General features: G+C 43.4%; 1 protein-coding gene across 3 annotated transcripts in view; it reads right to left on the bottom strand.

Annotated features, from left to right (window-relative positions):
- SLAIN1 (SLAIN motif family member 1) overlaps positions 1-18,345 on the bottom strand; it is a 79,569-nt gene that overhangs the window by 22,289 nt on the left and 38,935 nt on the right. The window contains exons 3-5 of one of the 3 annotated variants that reach the window (XM_026657729.1): positions 6,488-6,637; positions 4,533-4,682; positions 1,938-2,276 (exon numbers count right to left, since the gene is read on the bottom strand). In XM_026657729.1, the coding sequence (XP_026513514.1) occupies positions 1,938-2,276; positions 4,533-4,682; positions 6,488-6,637 (639 nt within the window). Of the gene's footprint in view, positions 1-1,937; positions 2,277-4,532; positions 4,683-6,487; positions 6,638-18,345 lie in introns of those variants that run through there. The other 2 variants (XM_026657692.1, XM_026657763.1) reach the window with 2 other exon arrangements.

Raw genomic sequence — 18,345 nt, 5'->3', positions numbered from 1 at the left:
AGCTGGTTTACCAGCTCCTGCCTCACTTACATCGCACTCTCCCCAATGTTCCTGGCATCCAGTAACAGCACCAACAAGCCACATACTGTGTTTGACACTGGTTTGACCCTGACAAACACTTATTTGGCCCACTACTTGAATTTTGAAGACTTGGAGTTCTGGTAAGAGAATGAAATCGTGGCCAGAATTTTGAGAAATGCTGACAGAAATCTGTGGCCATAACACTACTAAACTCTTATATATTGCTTTTCAGCTCTATATTTCAAATCAATTTACAAAGGAAGGCAAGTAACATTATCCCTTGCCTCTTAACAGAAAACAACCAAAAGGTAAGAGCCTCTCAGTACAGATATTTATTCAATTTATCTGGACTATAATTGCCTAAGAGTCATATGATGAAGGATATACCAGCTGAAACAGGAGTTAGAATTCCACACTACACAGGCTGCAACAGATCTGCGGCTCTATGAGACAGTAAAGCCTTATACAGCTGATTGAAGCTGTATCTTATCTACAGAGTGACACCTGGTAGATCATGCAACACATCAACACTCTTGGACAGGAAGGCCACCCAGGTGGTAGTGCTGGCATCTGCCAAGTGACTTTTCACTTATTAGCTGGAAGGCATAGAGGAGACTTTGCCATAGTGTCTCAAGAGTAAGTGGTTTATGAGACGTCCTTAACCTTGGCATGGAACATGAAACAGACATTGCCAAGGGATCTGGTGAGCATACATATTCAATATGCATAGCACTACATCCCATGCACATTCATCACTGATTCCATACACTCTTCCTCTCCATCTCCGTCACCCTTTTCTGTTAGCCTTTCAATGCTGACTCCTACTCCTGCAAGCCCTTAATTGTCAAAAATAATAAAATTAAAATTAACATGATGTGTTATGCTGCACAAACAAGCAAACACACCATTTAATAGTGTTGTAACCTCATCCTTCCCTTACACTCTCCACACTTACCTGTTCTCCTTCCTGTGCCATGTCCAACTTAAACGTAAAGTGCTTTTGGCAGAGACCTGTCATGTACTATTTGTCAGTAAAGTAACGTGTGTACCTGTGGCACTCTAAATAACTAACTGTTTTGGACACAATGTCTGTTTTCTTACCCAAGGGAGGGAAATAATCTGGGATGTTACAAATAAGATCCTGACTGGAAACTGGACACTGATTATCTTGAAGCGGGGTGGAGGAGATGCAACAGCACCATGATAATGATGGAAAGAAAGGGGAGAAGGAACAACACTTCAAAGTTTCAAAACTTAATACCGCAGCAGCCCCAGAAAAGTCTCTTTCAGAGATTCTGGAGGACATCAGCCTTAGGCATGGTACAAAAACAGTGATGGCTGCTGGCAGTCTGGGAGTAATGAGCACCACTTACCTACCTGTTTTATCAATGCTCCCCAGCATGCCTGAAATTCAGAGTGAAGAGCAGAGGGCTGAACAGAGGGGTCTTATGATAACACTATGCAATTCTGAATGACAGCAATAATAGTGTCTCTCATTTTAGGCAGAGTCAGGAGGTAAGGAAAGTGAGTAATAGAACTAGAGAAAGAAATCAAATCAAGTGGGAACATAAAAATCTCTCCCAGCCTCTTCCCTTGTGCCTATACTTGCAGCATTTTAAAACTGTTTTAGACAACAACCACTTTCACAACCTGTTCAGGAACCAGACTCTACATCAAGTTATTTAACAATAATCTACCTAAAATGATTCAAAGTCACAATGATTTTAAAAGATTTAAATTTCTGTCCACAAAGATCAAATATCATATCACAATAATTCACTGACAGATTTCACTGCTGCAATTCAGACACATTTCACTGGTTTATTTAATCTGACCTTTAAAATAGTATTGACAATTTTGTAAAAGCACAGAAGGACAAAGAAAAAAAACACTAATCAGAAAGGCATGTAACCTACCTCCACTAATCCTATTTGGCTGCTGCTCTGGCGTTTGGGCTTGAGGAGAATAATACTGCTGCTGATAATTATTTGGAGGGAAATACTGTGAAGTGGGGCTTCTCCTGCACTCCCGAATACTGGAAAAAGTTTGAGAGTGTGGAATTCCTCTTTGGAATGGTGAACAGCGAGTAAGTCGGGGCTGTGGAGGTGGCAGGTGATCAAACTCTTCTTCATCCTCAAGACTATAGCGATCATATTCCTGATCACTGCACGTCCCTTTCTTTCCTGAATGTAGAGAGATACTTGAGCTGTGTCTTGATACAGATGCTGAAGTAGAAGCATAATCTTGTCTAAGACCTGTAAATTTTAAGAAAATGATATTTGTTTTTTAACTAGACGATCAATACTTGTAACTGAACTATACTTAGGGCAGAGCCTCAGCTAGTGTAAACTGGCACCACTTCATTCAAGGTAATGAATGGGGCTACCACTTTCCACCAGCTGAAGAGCTGGTCCTTAATGTTTTAAATAGTTATCATTAAGCTGTTAAGATAGCGTAGCAACATTGTTAACAGGCAGAACAATAATATTTCCTAAATCTGTAACCAAATGAGTACTCTGGAGCAAGTGGTTCTTGAACTTTTCCATACCATGACTCATGCCAGGAAGCTCTTCACATTATGTGTAGGATAAAGTGGTTGTGAGCCCTTGACACTTTTCTGAAAGTGTCAGGTTGAGAACCCCTGCTGTAGAGAACGTATCATAACACAATTTTGGGAGTCAAGAAGTTCTGAGAATGACTGGATGTAAATGTTCCTTAGATCATTCGGAATTTGAAAAGTACTTTTCCCTAGATTTATGAAGAGCTCTCAGATTTGACATATGACTTTGCTATCATAACATCTTGAGCATTCTTCCTCAAATGGGAGCTCTGTAAATGAATGTGAAAGAGAGCGTGACGAAGTGAGTGTGTGTGTTTGTGCATGCGCATAGCATCTCCTGTTTCCAAATGATTAAAGGAACAGCCATCAATATAAAAATCATATTTGTTTGGAAAATTTTGTACCTACTGTTGTTACAACTAACACTTACGATAATTAAAATTGAATTAGAGGGAAAATATAGTCTTCCCTTTTCCAGTATATTTACCTGTGGCCTGATTTTGGAGGTGTGATTGTGTTCTCCTATTTTCACCACTCTGATTGCTCTTGCCTGTTTAGTCTGATTGCTCCAGCCAGATTTAATTGAGTGTTGTCGTCTGCGTTACATGTATGTTCTCATTTAGCCATTCTTCACCATTACTCCCATCTGGCTTTCAACACACCTCTTCCCTATATTATGGTCTCCTTTTTTCTCTCATTACCTTTTACTGTTTCTATCTCCCTTTCTCTCATCTACCTAGCTTGACTGACACAAAGAAGGGGGTGGTGCAATGCTATATTTATTATCTCTCAATGATTTTCATGTACAATTTATTATTATTTGTGACTAAAAAGATACATATTTTCCAAACTGCCAATAATTCAACCTGTGGCCTAAAACTAGGGTTACCATACGTCCGGATTTTCCCGGACATGTCCGGCTTTTTGGGACTCAAATCCCCGTCCGGGGGGAAATCCCAAAAAGCCGAACATGTCCGGGAAAATCCGGAGCCGGGCCGGGGGCTGGCCCGGGGGCCGGGGGTGCTGGCCGGCAGGGCCGGGGGCCGGCGGTGCTGGGCGGCCGGGCCAGGGGCCGGCGGTGCTGGCCCGGGGGTGCTCGGCCGGGGGCCGGCACCCCAGGGCCCGAGCCGAGCCAGGCTAGAGACGCCGGGGCCGGCCGCCGGACGGGGCCAGACTGAGCCGCGCCTCCTCCCCCCACCCCCCCAGCTTACCTGCTTCCTGCTTCAGGCTTCCCGCGAATCAAATGTTTGCGGGAAGCAGGGGAGGGGGCGGAGGTGGGGCGGGGACTTTGGGGAAGGGGTAGAGTTGGGGCGGGGGCGGGGCTGGTGGCGGGGCCGGGGCCCCGTGGAGTGTCCTCCTTTTGGACACTCAAAATATGGTAACCCTACTAAAACTACCATGCTGTTCTCTGGGGCTCGTGCATAAATCCCACAGTGCATGCAACCCAAAACTTCAGCTCCTGAATACCTCAAACATTAGGGTCAGGGGAGAATTTATTTCAGAACCTTACAAGGTAACCAAAAATCCATGAAGTGTATTTTCCCCCTTTCCACAGATTTTGTGCATGGGGGGGATGATTTAGTCCTCCCTCAACTCCCCCCGTCATAAAAACCTCATCACTGTGCTGCATTAACAAAAAGAGACTGTAAAACACCTACATTCAAGTTTCTTCCAATGAGGCAAAGGTGACAGCCTCCACTCAACACATACAGATCATGTTTGAAGTTCTAAAAGATTCATTTCCAGTTATCCAAGCACAACAACAAATTCAAACCATTTCCTCACAGGTGAAAAGCACTTCTCTTCCTGCCATTCAGATAAGACATTTTTATTAAATTTACACTTGGCAGAGACCAAGCATGAAAAGTTTCAACTCAAATGGTAAATTCGCTTGAGAAAATTCTATGACTGAAATTAAAAAAAAAAAAAAATTAAGAAAAAAGCCACATACTCTCTTCCTGCAGTCGAGCCATGATCTGAACATCAGTGAGGTCCTGTAGTTTATATCCCATGGAGATGGAATCATCCTCCAGTTCGGAGGTGCTCAGTTCACTGTCTATTGATGACTGGGGGCTGAGAGGAGAACTTCTGGAAATGTAGCCTATACAATAAAATAGATTCTTTAGTCAGTAAATATGTACATTATCTATGTCACAAAGGGTCTGCATTCCAAATATTTTTGTACAGATTGAAACCTTATGGAAATTTACTATAAAAAACTTTCTACTAACATTTTGCTAGTTAATTTAGTGCTCTTGAAAAGGTGAAGCTACAATCCTGGAGTGCAAATCCCCATTTGTTCCCAAATTAGGTACAGCCAAGACAACAAACAATTAATCCAACACAGTTTGATTGACTGGGCTAGCTTTCATCCCCAAACATTTCAAACATTTGAGCCCTTCTTATTTAAAGTGTAGTTCTACTCTGAAAAGTAACCGTGTAAATATATCACCAGCTTCAACAGATTAGCTCCGTGTATGGATTCCAAGTCATATTCATGTACTTAAATTTTATTGTTTTTTAAATTATTTATAATTACAGTAGCACCAAAAGACAACAACAACTGGGGACCCATAGTGCACTGTAAAAATACATAGGACAACACTCCCTTCCACAAACACCACACAACGGGAAAGGAAGCTGGATTCTATTTCTTCTGGATTCTATGGTGTGGCTGGGGTATACTCAATGCTTCCACGTGCAGTCTGGCTGGAGTTTGTGAGGGGGGTCTAAAGCTTACAGGTCATAATGAATTTTGTGGGGGAAAGCTAGTTTATTTGCCACTGTGTAACAACAATAGTCAACCATCACCACTATGTTCTCAGCCTCAAACTAGCTTCGCTTGTTCCAGATTCCCAAAATTAGAATTTAAACTTACACATTTTCTTGACTAGTTTCCTCAGAGGAAACTATTACATGGACTATGAAGGTCAGAGGCGGAAAAAACCCAAAGAGCTTACAGTAGCAGATTAGACGGTAGTAGGGCCAGAGGGGAGCCTACTACAGCTGAAGCAGCAAAGGAGGTGCCTGAATCAATTCTCTCTGCATGAACGGGTGCCTTAGCCACCCACAGGACATCTGCCTACAACTGCACAGCAACAGGAGGGGCTACTGTCTGTCTTTGTGTAACCACAGGTGTCAGTTATCTTTCTAGGGCCCATTCGTGGTTCTCCAGTGCCCAGTCATGAAGAGCAAGAGTAGGAGATCAGTCTCTGGAATGCATCATGTTTCCATTCAGTGTAAAGAACTACTGCTCCTCAGTCTCCTTGTGACAATGACCAAGCCCCACATCTTGTCTCTGCACTAGCTGGACCCTGATTTGGGGGATATTAGGGAAAAGGAGCCAGTGCAGATCAACATGCCCTTCTGGTGCTAATCCCCTTGGACTGCAGCTGTCACCACCTACCAGTAACGTGAAATTTCTCATTCCAAGGGGATTATCTCCTCCACCCCCACTGCAGTTTAGCAGAGGAAGAACTCCTGATCCCTGCACTGAAAAAGGAACAACACTATCTTTTTGCTACTTGCTCCTTTGGCCACTTGGAAATGCAATTATGTCCTTCCCAAGCTCCTCTTCCCCAGCCACCCACAATTATCCATGCCCCTTTCAAGGGGGCGACAAGCGGGGACAAATTTTTTGGTCAGGTAAATCTTTGCTAGTTATAGTGAAACTCTGCTTATGATGAGGAAAGCCACCTCATTGTGTAAAATAAAGGATGAACTCCACTACATGATCATTTTATAATTAAATTAAATGATAGGCCTAAAATTCTTGAAATCTCACCAGTAAGCTAATAGTTTATACATCCTAGGCAGGTACAATGTATTGCAGTTAAAGTACAGCAAGATAAGATTTAGTAAAGCAATTTTGTAAGCATCATAAATCACTAAAAATTTAAGGATTACCTGGTCTTTCAGGTGTTAGTATTGCTTTATTGGAGGTTTTAGAGAAGCTGGGAGTATTAAAGCCATTGCTATATGGGGTGAGTCTTGCAACAGGACTATAGGGAAAGGCCAAGGAAACAGGTGTAGAGAAGAGGCTCCGCCATCGGCTAGCTGTTACAGATGTAGAAAAGAACAATTTTAGTTTATAAATAGAATATTGTTTTAGGGAGAGAAAATCGTCAAACCATTATCTGTTCACCCTATTTTGTTGGTTTAAGGTACGAGGAAAAAATTGTCTGAAGTTCAGTAGCAAAACAGAGAATTAGCAAAAGCCTTCAACATCTAATAATGGGATTGTGGCTTTTGAAGAGTTTTTTTAACCAATGTATCCCATATTAAAATTTTCTAACATACCATTTTTAGTAGATATTTAGATATTTAGTACTGTATGTCAACACACTAACATCATGAGAAAATCAAAGCCACAGCAATTAATAAAGCAAATTTACCAAAGAGATTTGCAGAGTTTCTGCAAGAGATTGCTTCTGGTAATTGTCATGCAACTAAGTTATTAGCTATGAGAGTTCAGATACAGAATAGTAAATCACACTTACCCATCAAGTGTTAAAAACAACTGTAATCCCTTTCCAAGCTTTTAAGCTACTTGTCATACATTTTCCTTCCGTTTACTGTATTAAATTCCTGGTTACATAAGCATGACTTTTTTTTTTTTTTTGGAGGATCAAACAAATTACAAAACAGGCCATCTATTTTTCTATAGATTTCTTAACAAAGATTGCAAGGTACTGTATCTGGTCTGCTCAGCAACATCAGAGGGAGCCCACAATAGGCAAAGGCAACAAAGCTTATTCAGTACATTAAGAAAAGAAAAGAAAAACTTATTCAGGAAAATTGAATTAAATTGGTTTGGGGCAGGGTTGTTTTTTGTTTGGTGGGTTTTTTTGGAGGTTTTTTGTGGTTGTTTTGTTTTAAAGGTATGTCCTTTAAGAGTAAAATAAAAACTATCTATATGACCTTAAGAAAGTAAATCCTGCAACCACTTATGTTACATTACAGACACAAAATATTTTTTTTAAAAGAAAAATATGTAAATTGCAATGAAGAATCAAACATTCAGAAGCGAGAAAAGCAGAAAGGTGGCACAAGGTGAACAATGAAAAATACTGACTTTTTTGTACTTTTGACTTAAAAAAAAATACTAGAGTTTGCTTTGTTTTGAGAAACATAGCGTTTATGACAAAAACAAATCAGGGAGTTAGGTCCTGCTCCAGCAAAGTACTTAACCATGTGGCTAACTTTGAGGTCATCAGGATTGCTTCATGCTTAAAACTAAGTACTTTGCTAGGTTGAGACTTCACGCACTAGTCTTCACCTTTGGAGACCAGCTTTTGACACTGGCTTAAGTTGCAAGTAAAAAGCGTATGTTCTAAAGCTACGTTTTTGCAATCATCATATAACATAACTATCATAAATGTTAGTTGACATCACAAACATGCTGTAGAGCAGTGGTTCCCTGCCGCTTGTGCAGGGAAAGCCCCTGGCGGGCCAGGCCAGTTTGTTTACCTGCCATGTCCACAGGTTCGGCCGATCGTGGCTCCCAGTGGCCGCGGTTCGCTGCTCCAGGCCAATGGGAGCTGCTGGAAGCGGTGGCCAGTACGTCCCTCGGCCCGCGTCGCTTCCAGCAGCTCCCATGGGCCTGAAGCAGCGAACCGCGGCCACTGGGAGCCGCGATCAGCCGAACCTGTGACGCAGCAGGTAAACAAACCAGCCCAACCCGCCCGGGGCTTTCCCTGCACAAGCAGCGGAACAAGTTTGGGAACCACTGCTGTAGAGTTTGGGATGATAGCCATAACCAAATTGGACCTGCATGTCCAGGATTTTAAATTAACTAATTTAATTATTACTCATGTTTATTACACTAGTGCCTAAGGGCCAACTAAGAATGGGGGCCTACTCTGCTAGGCACTGTACAGACAAAGACTAGTAGAGATGGTCCCCCCCTAAAGAGCTATCAATCTATTCTAAATAAACAGGAGAGGCACAGAATGAGGGAAGGGGTCTAACACACAAGCAGATTAAATAAAATGATGGCAGCAAACAGCATATTAGTCTACAATTTTTTTTGTTTGTTTGTTTACTTAGGAGGGGAGAGGCTAGTTGGAAACTGAAGGGAGGGCTCAGTGGGACTGAGAATAGTCTCGGAATGGCCAGAGGTCCCTGCCTTGACCGTTTCTGCTCCTACCAGCTGGCGTCTCTGGCTGGCTCCTCTCTGCAGTTTTCTCCCATGGCAGCATGGCAGGGATACGGGAGGCACTACCATGATCGTATACCTTAAGTTTTCACAGGCCTCTGCCTATTGTGACTCTACCAGACCCACTGAGAAAAGGGGCCTTTTGACACTCAGAAGGTCTGAGATATATCTATGCTCTACACCGTGTAATGTCTTTACACACTATTCAGCCCATCCACCCATTATCCTTGATAGTTCCATGCAGCAGGAAACTATTTTGCAGGGCAGACAAGTAGTATGATGAAACACCACATCCCCCTTCTCAGCATAACCATTGTGGGTGGTTCATGGGGTGGGAAGAAAGTGTACCAAGTTGAGGGAATTTCAGTCCCCCTGCTCAACTCTACAGGTCCAAGTGGCTTGTCAGCTGTCCAAAATTATTCCTCTCCCTCTTCCTCCCGACGCCCAGTTTCCCATCTCCCATCAAAGGGTATTATTGGGCCGTATAGGGAATTTTGGGCCTTTTGCACCACCCACTAGGGCCAGTACTGAACTGCTCCCTCTAGAGCTGCTATTGCACAGAACAGAGACAGCATTGCTAGAGAGAAAAAAGAAACAGCTCATTATTACCAGGAAGAGGAACAAAGCAGTCTGGCATGGAGGTGAAGGATTTGCAATGCCCAAGAGTCCCTCCCTCAGTGAACAAAAGCTAGACTGGAGAATGATCAGGGCATAATAGCACAAAGAAAAATCCTGCCCCCCCCTTCCCTAGGAATTATTGCTACTCTCTCCATTTTGCAAGATTATACACTTCCTCCGCCCCTCAAAAAGAAAAAAAAATAAAGCTCTGAGGTCATAGGTGCACTGGCAGTGTCGTACACAGACCACTGAAAAATGCCTAGCAACATCATTCCTAGCTCTAGATAGGCCAGTGCTATCAGTCCTTAGCATTAGTTACTGAAACCCACCAATTTCACTCAAAAGGAGTTAAAATATGCAACACATTTTTAAAAAAGGCACAAGGCAGCTGTACCTGTAATTTTGTAACTCTAACATTTAGTACCTCTAGTTAAAAGTCATCATTCAATAGCAAAGGGCTATACTAACAGTTCTTGTGATTCTATTCTCTTGCCTAACAAAAGATACTGTTTTGTAAGAGTTTGATCATTTGCCAGGCCAATTTGCTGCCTGCATGTTCTCACCCACAGATGCGGTCAACAATACAGCACAAATAAATAGCATTCATTACTTTGTACAATAACTACTGTGAACAGGCCCACCAAGGACAAAGCTACAGTTATTGCAACTCTGAGGGTAGAACTCACATTAAGAACACAATTAGTATTTATGGCAAACAAGATGATTCCACATTATTCTTTCAGTATGTGATCTCAGGAAAAGCTGGGAGGGGGAACAAATATATTTTAGATGGAAAAGGGTCAAAAACTAATGTTGCTTGTTTTGGAGCGTTTAATCACCATCTGCTAAAAAATCATTGTATAGCCTTTAAACTTCACTAGGGTTATGTTTATTTAGTAAGCACCACTGTTTAGAATCAAATTTACAAAAAGTTTTCATTACAGTTGAATTTAAAAACAAAATCAAAACAAAGCACACAAAATAAATATTTCCACAGTACTCACAAAGACAACAGAGCAAGGTTCAGAGAACTCACATATCAAGCTGAAGTCATAAACAGACGAGTTGGAGGAAGGGGGGGTATGTATGTGTGAGAAAATGTGAAATTAATGTAAAAATTTATAAACTCACCAAAACCTGGAATAGGTAATGATTTTACCCTAGACTGATTCTGAGGCTGCACTGATTAACGTAATAAAAAACTACTACAGCATGCAAGGATTTGCACTTCATTAACTGTTTCCAATAGGCAGTCTTCCACCCCAGAATAGGAGATAAAATGTTAAATAAGGAAATGAAAAATGCTTAGGCCTGATCCTGCATTGATGCAGTGTTGCCAACTCTCATTATTTTATCATGAGTCTCACACTATATTTGGTATTTTTCTTAAAGCCCCAGCTCTCAGAGTAAAGTAAATTATGTGAGAAGTGCAGCTTCCATTTTAAAAAATGAAAGCAAGTTTCCAGCCCTCATGGCTATAAAGAAAAGCTTGAAAAAAATGACCTGAGTATACTCTAAAGGTTCAGAAGATGTGCTGACGGATTAAGCTGTTCACATGGCACACAGAAATTAAAGGAGTTAAAGTACTGTAACTAGATAATAACCTCAGATGGCCTCAAATAACAAAGTTCAAATCAAATTGGAATTACAAATTATTTGGATTTGAGGTTTTGGTCTTGGGCTATATTTAGTAAACGGACAGCTCGTAGTATTCTATGTCTATACCAGGGATCAGCAAACTTTGGCACATGGCACATCAAGGAAATCCACTGGCAGGTTGGGATGGTTTGTTTACCTGCAGCGTCCGCAGGTTCAGCCGATCGCAGTTCCCACTTGCCGCGGTTCACCGTTCCAGGCCAATGGGGGCTGCAGGAAGTGGCGGCCAGCACATCCCCTCGGCCCATACCCCCCATTGGCCTGGAACGGCAAACCGCTGCCCACGTCTTGTTTACAATGTCATTCGAGCCAACAATTGAAGGTACATTTACAGTATTGGCAGCCCCAAGAATTCAAATGTCATGAGTCAAGCCCCCCAAAATCATAAGTTTACCTTAAATCATGAGATTTAAAATATATATATATTTGCCTTCTATGATAGTTTGGGGGCTATGTCTGTGTCCCCAATTTGATTCTATGAAAACCATGTTGTATTTCAGGCTCCATTTTGGATACAACCTTGATTCTGTCCTTCACTGTACACTGTGTAACCATCCTCTTGGATTGCATCATGTCTCTTCTGTTGGGGGGTGGAGGAGGCTGGTGCCTAGCTGTCACTGACCCTGAATCAGAGAGTCATCCAAGAGCTATCAACAATTGACTAGCCTTGCCCTGGTGGGACAATGGGGGCAGAGCCATTGACTGTTAACAACCCTCTATGCCAACAGCCCACAGTGGAGAGGGGTGGGGATGGAAAAACCCCAGCAGAAGGACCGAAAGAGAAAAAGTGTCTCAGACTAGTTTTAAAAAGAGACAGGCTCTCTAGCAAGAGAAGCAGAACAGGCAGGAGTTTCATCAGAAAATTCCAATTCATCAAACCCAAAAAATTGTGTGGAAACATACCAGGTTCTATGACCTACCACATGCAGGATTCCATCAGAACCGTCTGGTTTAGGTCAGATTGTCTGGTGGGCTGCTAGGGACTCCATGCTTTCAAGGTCTGTGGCTCTGAGCAGCCCAGCCATCCCAACTGCCCCAGGGCCAGATTCCTCAGCTCTTCCAGACTCCCAGGCCTGCTACTTTCCTGGCCTGCTTGACTCCTACAGCCTGATGAGCCAGCTGCCACGAGAATCACGCAGCCCAGGAAATTCTTAATTTCAGTCAGCTCTAGGCAAGGGGGACTGGTCCCTGCTGAAGGACACCAACCAAATCCCCCAAGACTTCGAGGAGTGGTTAGAAGTCCAGAGGAAGGGTGTTGTATTCAGGTGATTGTTTTTTCATAGATCTATAAATATGTTGTGCTGTCTGACTAAAGTGTATAAATGTTTAAGAAGTTCCTCTGCAAAGCATGTGTGTTCCTTACGGTATCTCTGCCACTTTATCTCCAAAGAGCTAAACTACACACCAGAGGTCACTGAGGGTAGAACCCTGGAAAAACATGCATAAACTATTAGGGGGGTGGGGGCTGGGAAGGAGCTTGGGAGGGCTGAGCACTAGTTCCAGGGTCAAGGCAACTGGGCTATGTTGTTTTGCAAGCAAAAGAGGTGTCAAGACATGGGGTCTGCACCTGGGAAGCACACCTGAGAGACGTAGGGCTAGGAGCAGTAATCATCATCATCATTATTATTATTTGTATTGCCAGAGTGCCTAGGAGTAAGACCCAGGGAGTGTGAAATCACGTGGAATCCAAAGGTTGGGTCCAATACAGCAATCTGGTCATTGTCCACAAGGGGGACAGCCAGGACTGTAACACCTTCTGGGGTTTGTTTGGGGTTTTTTTGATTGTTTGTTGTTTTGTTAATTTTTGCGGTACACTCAAGCCATGTTTTCAAGCTTTTCTCTGCAACCATGAGTGCTAGAAACTTTTTTTTAAAATGGAAGTTTAGATTCTCACTAATTAAATGCCTCCATGGGCTGGGGTTTTAAAGAAAAGAAAAAAAACACTGAAACTCCTGATAAAAATTACTAGAGTTGCTGTTTGCAGACACCAAATTGTACCTGTAAAATTGGAAGTTGGGCAGAGGCACTTACATATACTAAATTCATCAGGCTCAATATGTTTACATAGTCAGTATCTTGACATTCTAGCTAGTGCAGTGGTGTTTCCAGATTAATAATCTCAACTATCATCAGATGTGGTAGCCTCTATGCTTTGTTTTAGAAGTTTATTCAGTACTTTCATCACCATAGCAACAATTTCTTCAGCCATCTAGTTAGCGGTAGGAACTTTGCCATCAGCAGCGAGCCACATTTCAACTGCTTCATGCACATTTGCAGTCACTTTGAATCTATCATTGTCTCCAACTCTCTCTCCACCCCACACAACCCTCTTGCGGCTTCCTTGCTGTTCCTGTCTTTTCACTTTTTTGTTCAGAAGATGCAACATGCCTTTTTTTCCTGAGTGCAAGGCTAACACAACTAAAATAACCCCAGCATAAATCTCAGCTGCTCTATCTGATAATCTGATGTGGGTCTTCCTCCATCTCTCTTGGTGAAGCTGTTCTGCTCTGTATTAAATAACTGAATATTAATTGGGTCAGCAGAGACTGAGTGGTTAGGGCACTCACTTGAGAAGTGGGAACTGCCTGTTCAAATCCCTTCTCCTCATCAGGCAGCGGGGGAGTGAACTGGGGTCTTTCACATACCAGGTGAGTGTCCTAACCACTGGGCTAAAGGTTATAAGGGAGGCGGCCTCCTTCACCCATTTTGTGTGGAGTTAGGTGGCCTCTGAGCACACCTACTGAATCAGGCTCTGCCAGTGAGCTAGGCAGAGAAATGTGTATCTTTATCCGATTTAAGGATCACACAGGGCCTTACATGTGAGACAGGCATCCAGGTGCCTGCCTGAGGCAGCAGTGCATTTCCCCTGTGGCAGAAACTTAGGTGCCTCGGGAACTTTTAAAGCAAAAATTGAGGTGCCAAGTGAGTTTAGGCAACAGCCAAGCAGTGAGTTTTGTGGATCTCGGTGCCACCTAAATCTGCGGCCATATCTATATTACAAGCTTCAGTCAATGCAAGTTACATCAGCATAAAGCCACCACAGTCAGTATATTGCTCATGCAGGTACATACTTGCCTCTTTGCACCAGCATTGCACCTGCTTGCCAGGAGTACTGGTGTCAATGCCAGTGCGGTGCAACATGGGTAGGTATCCCAGTGTGCAACTCGCCATAATCCAGCACACAGTCTTTTGGGAAATACAGGCAATGCATAGTGAGGCAGAAACAAGTGTGCAGGAGTGACTGGGAGGGAGAAGTCAAATTTGCATCATGCAACCATCTCATAATGCCATCCCTATCCCATAATTTTCGCTCTTCTTTGTAAAATCCCACAAACCCACACAGCACTTGTCGCTGTCCGCCATACTGGACAGAAGCATGGATCCCACAAAGCTCTGCATCTTTTCATGAGTGTTGCAAACAAAGGACACACGATCCTTCAGTATTTGCAGAGCCACAAGAACCGACACAGCAGCAAGGAACATGACAATTTCACAGAGGAGAGATCAGTGTGGGATACAGCAAAAACCACTTCTAGGTTGTTGGTGGCATTAATGGAGCAGCTGCAGACAGTGGAGTGCCACTTCTGGGCCTGAGAAATGAGCACTGACTGGTGGGATTACATAGTAATGAACATTTGGGATGACAAGCAGCAACTGCAGAACTTTTGGATGTGAAAGGCCACATTCCTGGATCTATGGGCCAAGCTCACCCCAGACCTCCAGCGCAGGGACACCAGAATGAGAGCTGTACTGACCGTTGGGAAGCGAGTGGCAATCACACTCTGGAAGCTTGCAACACCAAATTGCTACTAGTTAGAGGCGAGGGCCATTGTCATGCAAATGTTCAGGATGTCCTGCTATGCAGGACATTGACTCTCAACCATGCGCAGGACATAATCGATGGATTAGCAGCAGTGGGGTTCCAGAACTGTGGTGAGGCCATTAAGAACAGTCATACTGGGTAAGACCAAAGGTCCATCTAGCCCAGTATTCTGTCTTCCGACACTGGCGAATGCCAGGTGCTCCAGAGGGAATGAACAGAACTGGTAATCATCAAGTGATACATTCCCTGTCACCCACTCCCAGCTTCTGGCAAACAGAGGCTAGGGACACCATTCCTGCCCATCCTGGCTAATAGCCATTGATGGACCTATCCTCTATGAATTTATCTAGTTCTTTTTTGAACCCTGCTATAGTCTTGACCTTCACAACATCTTCTGGCAAGGAGTTCCACAGGTTGACTGTGCATTGTGTGAAAAAATACTTCCTTTTCTTTGTTTTGAACCTGCTGCCTATTAATTTCATTTGGTGACCTCTAATTCTTGTATTATGAGGAGTAAATAACATTTCCTTATTTACTTTTTCCACACCAGTCATGATTTTATAGACCTCTATCATATCCCCCCTTAGGCTAGGTCTACACTACGGGGGGGGGAGGGGCGACCTAAGATACGCAACTTCAGCTACGTGAATAGCGTAGCTGAAGTTGCGTATTTTAGGTTGACTTACCTGGCTGTGAGGACGCCGGCGAGTCGACCGCTGCCGCTCCGCCTCCGCTTCCGCCTCTTGCTGCGGTGGAATTCTGGAGTCGACGGCAGAGCGATCAGGGATCAGTTTTATCGCGTCTTCACTAGAAACAATAAGTCGATCCCCGATAGATCGATTGCTACTCGCCGATCCGGCGGGTAGTGAAGACGTGCCCTTAGTCGTCTCTTTTCCAAGCTGAAAAGTCCCAGTTTTATTAATCTCTCCTCATATGGCAGCCATTCCACACCCCTAATCATTTTTGTTGCCCTTTTCTGAACCTTTTCCAATTCCAATATATCTTTTTTAAGAAGGAGCGACCACAGCTGCATGCAGTATTCAAGATGTGGCTGTACCATGGATTTATATAGAGGCAATATGATATTTTCTGTCTTATTATCTATCCCTTTCTTAATGATTCACAACTCTCTTTTTGCTTTTTTGACTGCCTCTGCACATTGGTCCCTTGCGTCTGATGAAGTGGGCATTCACCCACGAAAGCTTATGCTCCAATACTTGTTAGTCTTAAAGGTGCCACAGGACCCTCTGTTGCTTTTTACAGATTCAGACTAACACGGCTACCCCTCTGATACTCTGCACATTGAGTGGATGTTTTCAGAGAACTATCCACAATGACTCCAAGATCTCTTTCTTGAGTGGTAACAGCTAATTTAGATCCCATCATTTTATATGTATAGTTGGGATTATGTTTTCTAAAATGCATTACTTTGCATTTATCAACACTGAATTTCATCTGCCATTTTATTGCCCAGTCACCCAGTTTTGAGAGATCCTTTTGTAGCTCTTCGCAGTCTGCCTGGGACTTGACAGCAGATTACCATCCTTAGGGCTTGGCTATACTTGCGAGTTACAGTGCAATAAAGGAGCCCCAGACGCCCTAGCTCACTCCCCTTCCACACTGGCAAGGCTCCGCGGCTACAGCGCTGCTGGTACTTCACCTCAGTGAGAGGAATAACGTTTGCTGTGCCTTGGCTACAATGCACGGGCGTCAGTGTGAACGAGGTGTTGGGTTACTGTGCTCTGATCAACATCCCATAATCCCCTTAAGTCAAGTGGCCACTCTTGTCATTGTTTTGAACTCCTGTAGGAATGCGGAAATGCCCTTTCAAAGCTCCGTTTCTGACAGCCGGCATGCAAGCCATTAGTGTGGAATGCTGTGAGTGAGAGAGAGGTGGGGGGGGGGAAACGGGGGGTCTGCTGCTGTCTGAATTTACAAGATAGCATGCTGACATGCTCTCAGCCCCCCAAACCCCCACTCTCTCCCCCATATACACACAAATCACTCCCTGTCACACTCCACCCCACCCCCCCACCCCCATTTGAAAAGCACGTTGCAGTCACTTGCATGCTGGGATAGCTGCCCATAATGCACCGCTCCCAATGCCGCTGCAAGTGCCGCAAATGTGGCCACGCCAGTGCGCAAGCAGCTGTCAGTGTGAACAGACTGCAGCGCTTTCCCTACTGCACTCTCCAAAGGCGGGTTTAACTCAAAGCGCCCTACATCTGCAAGTGTAGCCATGCCCTTAGTCTGGTACCAACCCACCTTGCCATAGAGTACATCAACAGAAAGGGCTACTTTTCTGTGGTTATGCAAACATCAGTTGATCACCAGGATGCTTCACTGACAAAAGTTTTAGCTGCTCAGGAAAGGTGCATGATGCTCAAATCCTTAAGAACACAGGACCGTTCAGAAAGCTGCAACCAGGGACATTCTTTCCCAAGCAGTGGATTTCTTTCGGAGATGTTGCAATGCCAGTAGTGATCCTAATAGATCCAGCCTACTCCTTGCTCCCCTGGCTCATGAAGCTGTACACTAGTCACGTCAACAGCACCAAGGAAAGATTCAGCTACCAGCTCAGCAGGTGCAAACGTGTATTTGGTAGATTGAAGGGACACTGGCGGTGTTTACTCACAAAATTGAATCTCTCAGAAAAATATCCCAATGTTTATAGTTGCTTGTTGTGTCCTACATAATAGCTGTAAGGCAAAGGGGGAAAAGTTGCCATTGGGGTAGAGGACAGAGGTGGAGCGGCTGTCATCCAAGTTTGAAAAACCAGACACTAAAGGCTATTAGAAGAGCTCAATGTGGAGCTATGGAAAGTCTTGAAAGAGCACTTTAACAGTCAGCCACAGTAATACAGTGTGGTAGACTGTGCTCCACCTGACCCTTAAGTTTGGGGGCTCTTAGGAATTGTGTGGTACCTTTATGATTATAACACTGTTTGTTAATCTACCTATTAATTTTGCAGTGTTTCCTGTACCTTTAGAATTATTAGTCTGTGTTTGTCACTAATCCCATGAGTTCTGTTGCCCTGTACAATAACAAGTAGTGGGTTATTTCCGTAGCTCTAGGTATTCTGTATCATATGTTGTGAAATAAAGATAAATTATATTCCCAAAAATAGATTTTTTTTATTGTGTACCAAAACCAGTGCATAGAAATTATGTGTGATTAAAAAAACAAATACAATCAAAACTTCAGAAATAAATTAAAGGAACAGAACTAAACAAGGCAAAAAAATATTCATGTCCACTTCGGCTACGCATATACCAACCTTCACTCTCAGTGGTCAGGTTATGTGAAACTGTGATTGTCCTTTCTGTCCACTGGTGTGGAGTAGTAGAGTTAGAGATGTGGTCCCTGATGCCACATCAAATGATGGGGATGATGTGGTGTGTAAGGAGGTGCTAAAATGGAGTTCTCCATTGAGTGCAAAGGGAATCGAGCCTGTGCTTGTTGAACCCGTAGATGCACAAGAGTCTACAGCATCTATTTGCTGCTGAAGAA

Source organism: Terrapene carolina, unplaced genomic scaffold (assembly GCF_002925995.2).
Source record: "Terrapene carolina triunguis isolate 2854851 unplaced genomic scaffold, T_m_triunguis-2.0 Scaffold21, whole genome shotgun sequence".
Classification (NCBI taxonomy): Eukaryota; Metazoa; Chordata; order Testudines; family Emydidae; genus Terrapene; species Terrapene triunguis.
The sequence above is the reverse complement of the archived record's forward strand: the minus strand, read 5'-3'. Positions and strand labels throughout refer to the sequence as shown.